This window comes from Anopheles coluzzii, chromosome 3 (assembly GCF_943734685.1).
Source record: "Anopheles coluzzii chromosome 3, AcolN3, whole genome shotgun sequence".
Taxonomy (NCBI): Eukaryota; Metazoa; Arthropoda; class Insecta; order Diptera; family Culicidae; genus Anopheles; species Anopheles coluzzii.
In genome coordinates, this window is record NC_064671.1 from 12,300,917 (window position 1) to 12,315,098 (window position 14,182).

General features: G+C 45.7%; 2 protein-coding genes across 2 annotated transcripts; both read left to right on the plus strand.

Annotated features, from left to right (window-relative positions):
* Positions 1 to 398: 398 nt before the first annotated feature.
* On the plus strand, positions 399 to 8,000 carry LOC120959147 (protein-glucosylgalactosylhydroxylysine glucosidase-like). Its single transcript, XM_040382329.2, has 8 exons — positions 399 to 1,227; positions 1,781 to 2,106; positions 4,527 to 4,856; positions 5,093 to 5,483; positions 5,563 to 5,807; positions 5,913 to 6,000; positions 7,069 to 7,760; positions 7,854 to 8,000. The coding sequence occupies exons 1-8, from the start codon at positions 1,067 to 1,069 to the stop codon at positions 7,943 to 7,945; spliced, it is 2,325 nt and encodes a 774-aa protein (XP_040238263.2). The 5' UTR covers positions 399 to 1,066; the 3' UTR covers positions 7,946 to 8,000.
* A 1,530-nt stretch (positions 8,001 to 9,530) lies between these two features.
* Positions 9,531 to 12,327, plus strand: LOC120958356 (protein-glucosylgalactosylhydroxylysine glucosidase-like). The gene is made up of 3 exons (XM_040381092.2): positions 9,531 to 11,266; positions 11,347 to 11,825; positions 11,902 to 12,327. Exons 1-3 carry the CDS (start codon positions 9,603 to 9,605, stop codon positions 12,081 to 12,083), a joined length of 2,325 nt encoding a protein of 774 aa, XP_040237026.2. The 5' UTR covers positions 9,531 to 9,602; the 3' UTR covers positions 12,084 to 12,327.
* Positions 12,328 to 14,182: the final 1,855 nt, after the last annotated feature.

Sequence of the window (14,182 nt, forward strand, 5' to 3'; positions counted from 1 at the left end):
GGAGTCGACTCCGGAATCGATTCGAGGATCGGAATCGGCTCCGGAATCAGAATCGTCCCCGGAATCGGGATCGACCTGGGAATCGCAATTTGCTCCGGTAACGGAATCAGGCTTGACTTCAGAAACGGAATGGTTTGAATTGAAATAAGAAACTGATTCCGGAACCAATCCCGGAGCCGATTCCGGAACCAATTCCGGAGCCGATTCCGGAAACTGATTCCGGATCCAATTCCGGACCCGATTCCGGAAACTAATTCCGGACCTACTATCCGGAATCGATTCCAGAAAACTTCGGAGCTAGCCGGAATCGATTCCGACGAAATCTTCATTTTTCCCATCACTATTACAATCCATGACCACAGCCATGAACGTTATCGCCTCCAAAAGTTTGTACGAATTGCTACTGGTGGACGGGAACACACCAAAACAAGCTCCTCGAACGATGGCCATCATTTCAGTTGCACTTCCTGGAGCTGCTCCAGAAATAGCTCCAGTCCGCTTATCAAGCTCCGTTGCTTAATGCTCTGTTTGCAAAACAAACCCCCACCCCTTGGGAACCTTGGGAACGATTGCGCTCAATGCTGAAGTTTCGACATCATCATTCTTGCGATCGCCACCGCCACGGGTTCTTCGTTGGTGATCCGTCGTTGGGTAAAGAAAAGAGAGAGAGAGAGAGACAAAAAAAGCAACCAACGCCCTGGACCTTTGTCACGACTTGGAAGTACGACCGGGCACACGAGCTGCTGGGAATTTACTGAAACACTCAACACGGAAGGAAGCGCCACAGTGTTGCGCTGGTGATGGAACGAAACGTGAAACCAGTAAACAAACCTCCATTCCCACTCCGCTGACCCGGCTGGGTTGTGGACGGTAGCCGATCAACCAATTCCCAGGATCATTACACGATCCGCCTGATCTAGTTTGGGCCAGGTTCGTCCAGTGCTTGCCATTGCGCAATGATTGAGCGTGCTTAATTCTTGGTCTTAGTGAAGTGAACGATCGTGCTGAGTGCAGTTGCCAGTGAACATTAACCCCTCCACTAGTCAGTGAGACACACGCGGGCGCCATGTCGATCGTGTGCAGGCTGCTAGTGAGCATCGTCATCCTAGGGAGTTGCCTAGCCACGGCAGCCGACGTGGGTGAACAATCCACCGCCCGTCCATCATCGGTCACGAGCGAATCAATAACGACCGTTGACAAACGCCAGTTCGAGCTGAGTGCCTCCGGGTAAGAATGGGTTTTAGCTTTTCCTATTTTTTCCCCCCATTGCTCATTGCTACACTAGCATTGCGGTGAATGGGTTAATGATTATTTCATTAGCATAACTTTAGTCTTTCGCCTTCCGTTGCTCTTATCATCGTTGACGGAGGGCGAGTAAGTTGGAGAATAACAGGACCCTCCCCTGTTCTGCTGCGAGCAAATGAAACATTTTTCCCACATCTCCACAACACGACCGCTGTCGGCATACTTCCGAGCCGAGAGACATTAGAGCTTGACTTTACCAGCCCCTATTTCTTCTGCACAGTGCTCTATAATTACTCTGTGAACCAAACATACACACACGTACAAAAACACAGGTTTCGAGAAGGGGAGGGAATTCGGAAATTAAGTCACCTCATCGGGCATGCACATTTTTAATCATGGGATACTGGTCCCCTTTTCCAGCGAAAGTCAAGGATTAACGGTTGCGCAAGATAAAGCACACCCCAAACCATCAAGCCTGTCAATACAAAGGGTGCTCACACACACACACACACACATCATCCTTCTTCACTTTCAGCGAGATTCTGCACGACCCAGCGACACCGCTGCCAACCCTCGCCAACGGTCACCTCGGGTTCACCGTGTACGAAGATGCGGTTTACCTGGCCGGCCTGTACAATGGTGCAGGTGGTTTGAGCCATCGCGCCCGGATACCGAACATGGCCAACGTACAGTTGTTGCTTCCCAGCGACTTAACGCTCGATCTTGCCAGGGGACTGTTTCGGTCGGACTTTGCCAATGACGGACGATCTTTCCGATTGACTCATCTGCTCTATCCACACGCCCTGTATCGGCGTGTGATCGTGAATCAGTTCACAATCGAACGAGTTGGAACGAACGACGGTAAGGTTACACATGTTTTTGATAAAATGTATAAAAAAATGCTCTTTTTTAACAAGAAGGCGGTCACTATGCATGCGAAAGAATGACAGGGTGTCCAACAGAGACAGAAAATTGAATCCCACATTTATAATTGTATCCTGTGTAGAGCTTCCTGTCGCTTTTAAACCGCCACAGAAATGCTCCATAGGGAGCAACAAATTGTTTCTCAGGGTGTTTGCAGTGGCACTGGTGACCCCTTTTTCGCCCTCTTTTTCCAAACAGTGTGACGCTCAATATTGCGATGCACCTGCCTGGTTTCATAAGAGGGTGCATTTGTAAGAACAGAATGGGTAGTCAAAGTAGTGGAACATAAAACATAACGTGACATTCCCGTAAAGGGGCATGATCTGGGAGTATTGTGACAAATTTAAATGTTTATTACAATGCTATCGTCAAGGGCAGCAAGGAGAATGATGGGAAATGTGGGAAACATGGCATATTAACTTAACGGATTCTAATAAATGTAATAAACACATTACGCCCGTACTTACAATAACTGTTCGGGATAACTGCTTATTACGTGTAGCAAAGCAGGTGTATATTTTAATAGACGTTTCATTTCAATGTTTAAAAATGTTAATGTTTCAAACGGCAGTACTCTGCCTCGTTGTTCCAATGGTATAGTTTTTTTTAATGCCTTTTCTGTCAACGTAAGTAAATCCACTGTTGTATAATTTTCCTGTAGTAAGAACCCTTTAAAACACAATTAAAAACTTATGGGCGTCACATTTCCTCCTTCTGATGTAGTATTAGATTTTGGTATTCTACTTGATTCTAATCTTAGGCTAAATCACCATTTTGATGCTATCATTAGCAAAGCAAATAAGACTTTAGGCTTTATACTTAGGTCTAGTCGTATGTTTCATGATCCTTTGTTTCTAAAATCGTTGTCTGACTTGTCTGTACGGGTTGACGGGTCGCTCTGTATGTTGTACGAATTCCAACTGGAACTCTTTTTAAGCTTCAGTGCTTGCGTTCAGTTTATCTTACGTTCTTATTAACACATTTTTAAGACAGTACTGTCAAGCCATGAGTTTTATCCCTTATAAGTCCAATTTCACGCTTTAATGTATTATTCCAATTAATTCTATACCAAGCGGCTGAACTAACTAAAATCTATGCCTTAAATATTTCCGAAGTCACAACAGCGTATAGCACTACCAATAACTTTACCACAGCAGTTAACCAAGGGTTTAAATTTCATTCTTATTTATTAATGTAAATAATATATCATTTAACAAATACTTTTTCTGAGGCTATACTATGTAGTCAACAGTGTGACCAGAGAACTTTACTTAACATTTTGCATTATAGGTGTCTCTACAAATACACAATTTGTTCCATTTAACAGTAATTGAAATGCTCCAAACTTCTTCTTATTTGGTGCAATAACCTTAGACGATCTAGGCCTACTTAAAACGACTAATGAGCTTGGCTATATGACATTGGGCAGTCAGTCCTGCGTATAGGAGCTCGGTCGATACTGGGCTTGAATCCAGGACGGGCATGTTGTTAAGTCGTACGAGTTGACGACTGTAGCACGAGAACGGCCATTTCTCAGTACCATAAATCCAATCTGCTTCTTATTTGGTGCAATAATCTTAGTCGATCTAGGCTTAGATAAAACCCCTAATGAGCTTAGTTATATGACTTTGGAAAGTCAGTCCTACGTATAGGAGCTTGGTGCCTACGGGACTTGAACTTATGACGGGCATGTTTTTAAGTCGTTGCTTATTGCTTCATTGCTTTAAAGTGGAAACAATTGCACCTAATATAAGACATACAGGTCTTAAAAAGTGAGGGTTGTGTGAAGTTAAGTTTATAAGACAAAAATATAACCTTTATTCACTTTCAGAATATCATAATTACATTCTCTGAAGGCTGCATCTCTGCCATTTTACAAAGGAAATGATTATTATCTCAGTTCTAAGCAAAATCATGATCTTGAATATATATATATATATATATATATATATATATATATATATATATATATATATATATATATATATATATATATATATATATATATATATATATATATATCTTATTTTTGCTAATTGTTCGTGATATTTTGTATTTTTATGTTATGTATGCATGTTATTCTCGTTCCGGACGTCCTCAATACTTTAAGAGACCAAATCTCATAAGCAACCAAAATCATCAAAGCTTCAACATACTGTTATTAAGTCCAGATCTTTCTTAAGTCAACAACGCCTGTCCTGGAGGACAGCAATCAAAGCCACACACCATGACAATCTCATCGCTTGAAAGCACACACATACACACACCGCATCGGGCAATTAAAACCGCACTATTTTCTCCCCGCTCGCTCTTCTGCTGCTTAATGTATTCGGTACCAACTTTTTCCTCACCTCCAGAAAACATCAGCCTTCCCATGATGCCAGCGCCCGCTTTCACCAGCGAGGACATTCAGTTTCAACCCATCAGCACACACGATGCCCGTGTGCACTGGAGCAAATCGCCAGCGCAGCCCGGTGACGCCAATGTGGATCCCATTTATCAGAGCTGCGGCACAACGCTTCAGGTGGAAAACGCAACCTACCAGAATCGGGGCAGATCGGTCTGTGTGCTATGGAACCGTGTCCCCGAACGGTTGGTGCTGGGTGCGGGCAAGCGAAACGTCACCTACCGCTTCCTAATGGCCGTCGATGGAGCTGAGGCAATTGCGCAGACGGAGTTCGAAACAGGTTCGCTTTTGGAACGGGTGAAACAGTTCCAGCTTAAACCTAAAAAGAATTCACTTACTTCCCGTTCAAAATTCCACCACACGGATAAGATTATTTCCACATGCCACCATGTACGGACGTGAAACTTCACGCTTCACTGCCTCACTGAAGCTGCCAATCTTTTCAATTTCTTCCGCTCTGATCTTGAGCGATCTCTATCTAATCTAGTGTCTAATCTAAAATAACATAATTCACAGCCCGCGCCCTCTCGGACGATGCGCTGCTCGAGTCCCATACATCACTGTGGCGTTCGTTCTGGGCCCGTTCGGACATCCTAATCACCGGAAACGAACCGTTACAGCGTACCGTACGGGCCAGCCTCTACTATCTCGTCAGCAATCTACCGTTCGAGGCAAGCTTCACCGTGCGGAGTGGGCCATTTTGGGGCCTCAGCCCAACCGGGCTCGGGCGCGGCGGTACCAACCTGGACGACTACGAAGGTCACTCGTTCTGGGACACGGAGGTGTGGATGTTTCCCGTGCTGAATCTGATCGATCCGTGGTACTCCCGGCTGCTGATATCGTACCGCACGAAGATGCTGCCGACTGCCAAGCGGCTGGCGCAGGAAGCTGGATACCGGGGCGCTCGGTAGGTTATACTCACGAAAAACAAAAAAAGATCAGCATCAAAATGTTCCGCTGGATATTTACTTAAAATTTGCAACCAGCTTCCCTTGGGAGAGCGCCTTTACGGGGGTGGAGGTAACGCAACCCTGCTGCGCAGCCGTAGCCCAGTACGGCCATCACATCACGGGCGATATAAGCTTCGCCCTCCGGCACTATCTCGGCACCACGCACGATCGGGAAGGGTTGCGGCAGCTGGGAGGCTGCGAGATGGCTCAGCAAATAGCCGAATTCTGGAGCAGCCGCGTTAGGTTCAACTATACCGGCAGCGAGCAGTACGACATACCGGGTAAGCGTGGGGCGCCACCGTCGGGCGCCATTTAACTCGAACCGGCGTTGTAGTAACAGCGTGTGTGTGTGAGTGTATGTTTTCGGTTTTTATTGTATGTTTCAGCGGTAATGGGACCGGATGAGGATCATGAAAATGTAACGAACAACGCGTACACGAATGTGGTCGCCGGCTATGCTTTATATTTTGGCGAGTAAGTAGAAAGCGAAACGGATCAAGCGGAGTGTGTTCCCATACTTGAACAGGGCTGGTCTAGCAGTTCCCAGTGGTTCTGTGGGAGGGTTGTCCAACTAATTAGATTGAAAAAGCGGGTCCGTCCTTCGTAGAAGACTGCGGTCATACAAAGAAGACCCCGGCGGAGTCGGCGGATCTGCTTGATATGTTTGATTATGTTTGTTTTTGTTTCTCCTCTGGCTCTCCCGCTCTCTGGTCGGGGAAGCTAATGGATGAGCCAGCAAATCGTCAGGTTATTGGGAGAACACAAGACAACCACAAAAGGTCGGAACAGGGCAGGAAGTTTTTATTTTTCCATCGCGCCTTTTGTAGCTGATCTAGTTCCGCCCGTGGCTGTCGAACGTACACGTAACGGAACACGAAAAGTTAACGAGATTGTGTTAGGTCATCTCTCTTCCGGTCGGGTATGCGACATCTCTCGATCACTTGTTCGATCAAGAGGTAGCTAATCTGATTAAAATTATAACCTCAAAGACATTCCTCTGCGCAAAACTGCCTTCTGATCAGGAAGAAAGCATTACGGTACGCTTTCGGAGAGGAACGATCTAACGGCGATCATGTTTGGGATGAGCTCCAAACTTTCTCCAAAAAGGATCAATTGACCTAACAAACTAACTGAAGAAATAATCGAAAACAAAAAAGGGAAATCATATTTCTGAGATCTTTGAAAACAGGTTGTTTGTGCAAAAAACAACAAAAGCCGTAGCTCCAAATGATTGCAGCCCGCCTTCTTCCGCCCATTTGAGCGGCTGGCGGGTAGTAAATTAATTTTATGTGTTTTTAATGTGCCACAAACGCGGGCAGTCTTCTCGAGCGAGGCTTCACCCTGGTTGGGTTGATTATGAACCAACCCCCTTACGCTGAGCGGGTGTGCCAAATGTCAGCTCTTAATTGATTCATAGTTCGTAAAAACAGAATCGTCGGAGGAGTGATTTTATATCACCCCCCGCGCACCCGTACACCGGTGGTAATTAACAGGTCAAAAAACAAGAATACAAGATGCGCTTACCTCTTTTCACGCGTGTAGATTCGCCCGCTGCATCTGTGAAGCTGACGGCAGGGACGATAAAGGATGGAGCGATATTGCCCGCCATATCAAGCTTCCGTACGATGAGATCGGTGACTTTCATCCCCAGTACGATGGGTACCTGGCGTCCACCGTCATCAAGCAGGCCGACACCGTGCTGATCGGCTATCCGCTGCAGTACCCTGGACTGAAAGCGTACACGCGCTGGAACGATCTGCTCATCTACGAACCGGTAACGCGCTCCACCGGACCGGCCATGTCCTGGAGCATGTACGCCGTGAACCATCTCGACATCGACAACTACCGCGAGGCGGCACAGAACTTTAATCGCAGCTACCAGCCGTACGTGCGCGGTCCGTTCCGAGTGTGGCAGGAGCTGCAGGGACCGGCCCAGCACGGTGCACACAACTTCCTCACCGGTGCCGGTGGATTTCTACAGGCTGTCCTGTTCGGGTATGCAGGCCTGCGGGTGTATCTGGATCGGTTGGAGGTGAAGGCACACTATCCGCAGGAACTGTCGGGCGTTGGATTGGAGCAGCTTCAGGTAGCTGGGATACAGTATCTTGGAGCGCTTATCACGGTAACGCAGTGGGGCGACCGTGCGGAGGTACGCGTGACTCATCTGGACGGCGAGCTGACGATAGAGCTGGGCGATGGGAATGCCCCCGTCGCGGTGGTGTGTAATCGTGTCTGTAAGTGAAAGAGAGCAGCACCGGAAATGATAAGGGATGATAATCGGTAGCGATAAAAATGGGATGTAATTTTGGTTTTGTATTTTGTTTCAGATCCAGTAAACAAAGGAGTAACAGCGATAATACGGACCAAAGCGTATCCGTACGGCGAGTGTGAGCTGCCAAAAGATGTAATCGGGAAGTGAAAATAGAAGGCAAATAGCTTCCAATAAATTGTGCCATTCAAGGACATTCTAACTGAATACTGCTACGAGCACTAATAACTTTATAACGTCTTGAATTCAGAGGTCGACACATGTGTACGTTTGTTTTACCAGACAACAATTTTACTTTGAAGTCATTTTGCTGCTATAGATACAATATTATCTCTTCACTATGGACAATATGTATGAAAAATCTGCAGAAAGTCATCATATTTTAGTAAATATTATGGTAGCTATGCTCCAGCTGCAACTAGCCAAAGACCGTTCCAGAAGAACGATTGCTAAATGTGATGTTAGATGTTCAATTTTGAGCAATTACTCTTATGGAACCTGTAAAAAGTACTAACATACGCTGAAATGAACGGCTCTACCCTCTGCTGCATAGCCTAGCCTTTGCTTCTTGGGAATACTGTCTATTCCGGACGATATAGCATGTAGACCAGATCTTCATTGAATTCAATAAAGTAACTAGTTTAGATATGCTGCATAGTTTGCAAAAGATTTGATATCAACAAAAGCCATTGTATTGCTCCCAATTTGTATCACGCAACAAAAGTTTTCAAAATCGAATGAGGCACAGGAAACGTTTATTGATAGTTTCAGTTGGTGTACGAAGACGCTAACCCTCTTTTGAGCTCTCCCTTCAAGAATTTTACTGCCAATATATCGCTGAAAACTGACATCAGAGTAAACCTTCAGCAGTCTAGTCTGGAGGTGCTGGAGAAGTCATCAAAAGATGGTATAAGCAGTTTATTATCTATTCCTATGATGCTTTTGCGCCAGTAATGAAGTCTTCTGTCTCTGTTCTGTTAAGTTATCCTTTTATTACACATTTTCGCCAATCTCTAGGTTGTCTGTCAGGAATTGAATACATCACAAGTAGATTGTGGGCCATGCAGACCTCTGTAAGCTTCTCGATCTTTAGGGATTGATGTCTTCTCAATAAGCTGTCATTCTCGACAAGCTGACGGGCTTCATGTAAGATTGTGTAACCACACAATGCTTGGCTTGATAGCCGATAAAATGAGTTAAAAATAGGTACATAAAACCATTACAAGCTAACACTTGTCTGTAACTTAAACAAGCCTGTCTGTGTTTATACAGACAACCTACCTACCAGCACATGTCTTATCATATCAAGATAAACAAGCAATGTAAAGCATGCCGAAAATGTGTAACGATTAAGCTGCATGTAAATCCATTTCCGAGAAAGATTGTTTTGGGCAAAACGGTGTTATAACACCAGCAATTCAACGGTAAAATTCATCAAACCGTACAACATATGGCTTCAGGGTGGTTAGTTGGGTAAAAATACATGTAGCTTAACCCCAAATCAGCGTCTTATCGATTGCGAATAGATATGATTGAATATTTTCGGATGACAAACAATGTCGTTCGTGAATCAATCGTCTTCTTGCCAGCACCCCTCCCCGTTTCAGACCTGTGGTATTCCTGAGCTATCTTATCACATACCTTACCCTATGGGTTCTTTATCTTATCACACTTTTCGATATGACGTGCTCGTTCCCATTCGTCCGTTATTGCGCTATAAGCGATTGGTAACGTACGCCCATCAGCTCAGTATTTGTGCACTAGTGACTGGTGAAGGTAGTGCACCTTCCCGATCGCGTATAACAGTATGACAGTTCGTCCGACTGTAGCCTTAAGTTTGCTGGTGGTAGTGCTCGGTGCGTTCGCCAGTGCCCAAAGTGATACAGATGATGGGAATTATCGTTTTCAAACTCGGCCACCGCTGCCGGACGCTTCCGTGATGCCAACGCTGGCCAACGGAAACATCGGCTTTGTCGCGTACGGTGAATACGTCCACCTGAACGGAGTGTACAATGGGCTGCGTGGTAAGTCGCACCGTGCCCGCATACCGAACTACGGCAACATACAGCTGACGGCCTGTTCGCCCAGCAGCCCGGGAGGTGTAGCGGACACCTGCACCTACCAGCTCAATATGCGAACGGGCAAGTTTGTGACGGTCGAGGAGACGGGTGACTACCGGCTAGTGCACGAGATGTACCCCCATCGGTACTACGACACAGTGCTAGTGAACCGCATTCGTATACAGCGCCTCGGCTCGACCAACACCATCACGGCACGGTTGTCTCAGATCCCAGGACTGCAGGCCGCCGACTTTACCTGGCAGCCTAGCACGGAGTTTGTCATGTGGGGCCAGCTGTACAAATCTCAGTGCGGTGTTACGGTGCAGGTCGAGGAGCCGACCGTGCAAGCGTTCGGGCACAATGTGTGCGTGACCTATCCGGCCATCCCGGAGACGGTACAGATCGAACCGGACACGATGGCTAGAGAGTTTCTGTTCTTTACGGCATTCACCATGACGGAGGAGGACGGTCGGCGACAGCTGGAAGTCGTGACGGGTTTGACCGGTGCGCAGGAGGAAACGCTTCACATGCGCGAAATGGATAGGCTGTGGGAGCGTTACGGTATCAGTGTGGAACGCAACGATGAGCTCGACCGAGTGATAAAAGCAAGTGCGTTCTATCTGTTCAGCTCACTGCCGGCCCATCAGGTGGCGACCTCTAGCGGGCGGTATCCATTCTACGGACTTGCACCGGCCGGTCTGGGTCGCGGTGGTATAGAGGAGCAAGAGTACCAGGGACACAGCTTCTGGGACACGGAGATTTGGATGTACCCGTCAATTCTGCTGATGGATCCCATCAACGCGGCAAAGGTGCTGAGCTACCGTACCACCGTCATCGGTGGAGCGCGCATGAACGCGATGAAGCACGGTTTCGAAGGCATCCAGTTCCCCTGGGAATCTGCCTTTACCGGTACGGAGGTGACACCAGACTGCTGCCCGGAGGTGGCAGACTTTCAGCATCACATTACCGCCGACATTGTGTTTGCGGCACGGCAGTACTTCTACGCGACTGGCAACACGGACTGGCTTAAGTCGCACGGTTGCCGGCTGGCAGCGGACTCGTCGCTGTTCTGGCTGAGCCGGGCGTCTTACAACAACGCCACCGACCTGTACGACATCCACAATGCAATGGGACCGGACGAGGACCATCCGAACGTGTCTAACAACGCGTTCACGAACGTGATGGCGGCGCACAATCTGTTCTTTGGTGAGTTCGCTTCGTGCTACTGCCGCGATCAGACGGTCAACGAGACTGTCCGGCGGGAGTTGCTGCAGGTTGCGCGTGGATTGACGCTACTGTACGACGCTGCGGGTGACTTCCATCCGCAATTCGAAGGATACCAGCCGGGCACACCAATCAAGCAGGCTGATACGGTGCTGCTGATTTATCCACTGCAGCACCCGATGAATGTGTAAGTGAACAGTAGATTTGATCGTGATGATATGATCCTAAACCCTAACACACGCCTTTCCGGCTTATCGCTCCAAACAGCTCCACCAAGGCAAACAATCTGCGCCAGTACTCGCAGGTGACGCGTGAAAATGGACCGGCAATGACGTGGGCCATCCACACGATCGGGCACCTGGAGCTGGGTGAGGTGCAGCAGGCGGCCACCATGTTCGATAAGAGCTATCGCCAGTATCTGCGCGCCCCGTTCAACGTGTGGAGCGAGAATGGGAACAATGAGCCCGGGGCGGGCAACTTCATCACCGGTGCCGGTGGGTTCCTGCAATCCCTCATCAATGGGTACGCGGGCGTGCGGTTGCATCAGGACCGGTTGGAGATTAAGAATGCACGGTTGCCGCCGGACACGCGCTCACTGCATCTGCCAACGGTGGAGTACCGTGGTGTATTGTTTGCGCTGACGGTGAACGAAACCGGGATTAAGGTTGCGATCCGGGTCGAGGGGCAGCCGGATCTGAAGCTAACGGTCGACGGAACGGAGCGACGCATCTGCAAGGATTGTGAATGTAAGTGATAGCTCAGTAAGGGTGCGTTTTTGTAGCAGTTTGTCGCTTATGCTATGCTTGCTCTATTTTTTTACAGATGAAGGCACAACCGCTATCATACAGCAGACAAAGGACCAAATATTCGAAGGCTGCCGACTGCGGCCAACTACGCTGGGCGTGAAGGTTGCGGACCAGACGGATGCTGCTCCGGCTCTTCGTACCACGGCGTTGGCTTTCTTGTCCGTCATCATTTGCTCGTTGCTAAGCAAGATGTTCTGAGGAATCAAACAGAGGGAGCTAATGTTTAAGGCGTGTTTTATAAAATATTTTATAATTGTTTTTGGTAATGTTTTTGTGTTATAAAATAACGATGCTATTTTCACGAGGATTCATACCAAAACATGTTTTGATCATATTGTAAAAATAAGTCAATCCCCAGTTGGAATAAGCTTTCTTCTAAATCTGATATCAATAACATCAATAAAATTGGCAGACGAAGGCGCAGAGCGGTTTCAGAAACTCATGAGACAGGCCAAGACTGCAAAGCGGTTGTAGCGCAAAATAAGTAAGTGACATCAATAAATATCACAACAGGTATCGCGAGGTTTCAGTAACCAAAAACTTTTTTTCTATGTTTTTTTTTTCTCGTGAAATTCAACGCAAAACAGGTAGATTAAGTATTTTTAAAATTCAGCTTCTTGTATAAAAGACGGTAAGTCTTTAGAAAAAAGAAAAAAAATATCCTATTAACTCTTCACTCCTATTTGAATCGATGCATTGATCCTAGAGGATTCACAATCATTCACTAACTATTACTCTGTGCGCACATCTCTACAGTGTAAGCTCGTTGGGGGAGCCACTTTATCGCCTAAAGGTATGCAATGCCAATGTGATGGCAAACTGTAGAACAACACGATACCGTGAGTTTAGACGTAGCGCGACAATTTCACACCGTGAAGCGTAAAAAGTTAGCCAAAATCATATATATATATTGATTTATATATATATATATATATTGCCACGGTTTACAAACGCTGCCACATGGTGTGAAAATATTCACCATAAAACAGATGGTTTTCATAAAGACTTATCATCGAATATGTTCGATTTTGGACGGTAAGACACAATGCATGTTTTACAAGTACTAAAGATAAAACAGTCACATGTATAGATATCGGTTGTTCTATACGTACTTTCGTAAGTAAACCGTAATAAAAGATAGTCGAAAACAGTATAAAAGTGTGTGCTACGAGTTTGTTATCTAAACCTAAACTGACATCGGCATGATTGTTCATTCCATTTTTTTAGTTTGGTACCGTACGTCAGCGAGGAAATGCTAGCAAGTTTTTGTTTTTCCATCAAACAATTGACTCACAAGCAGAAAATAAAATGTTCCAACATAAGAACATTCTCAAATATACTGTATCAAATATACTTATTCCAGCGATTCCATCGTTTGGATGTATTCCATCTTTGTTCAGGTGCGAACTACGAATTGCGAATCTACGTGTGTTGACAAATACTTCCTACCGCAAAGGTAACGTTTGTCGGATTGCAGCCACTATAAAGGAAGCACGCAGACCTACTGTAACATAACAAGATCTAAATATTCCGTTTAGAAAGCAGCGTTCTGTGCAAAGTAAAGCCAGTAACAATGCTACATTATATACTTTTTTTGTTGTTGTCTTTGCATCTATTCCTAGCTGGTGGTAAGTGAGAAGCACAACCTTAGTCTAGTTTAAATTATCCATCGCTTGTATCTTTTTTTGGTATAGCACCACATGTAGCACCCAAATGCAAAAATAAAAATGAGGTGTATTTTAAATGTCGCTTAACACCCGAGCCAAAATGTGGTTCTACTTTAAAATTTGCAAAAAAGTGTGATGCCGGTTGTTGGTGTAACTACGGATATGCACGAAACGCAAAAGGTAAATGCGTCACTTCTAATTTAAAATGTATAGAATGGGCCAAAGGAAGTCGAGATTGTGTTAAGAATGTGTACGTTTGCTGAACTGATATTTGTTTTTTTTTTTTGTTGTAAAGCTAAATAAAAAATAAATAAAAATGAAGAAAATTGTTTCTTCTATGGTTTGAAATTCTCCAAACTCACATTTTTTAAATCATTTATTCATGAAATAGTATTATACGCAAATTATACGACTCATAATGTTAGAACAGGTATAAATATTCTACATTTTTCACAAATTGCATTGAATAAATGGTGAAGTGTATCAAAGTACTAAATTTTATGAAAAATACCTATATATCAAATGGATTTTGGAGGAGAAACGTATATACGTATTACGAGGATGCCTCGGGAACATATAAACCGCGTATCTCTGGAACAGACTATACGTGGTTTTCTAAATCTGACAATA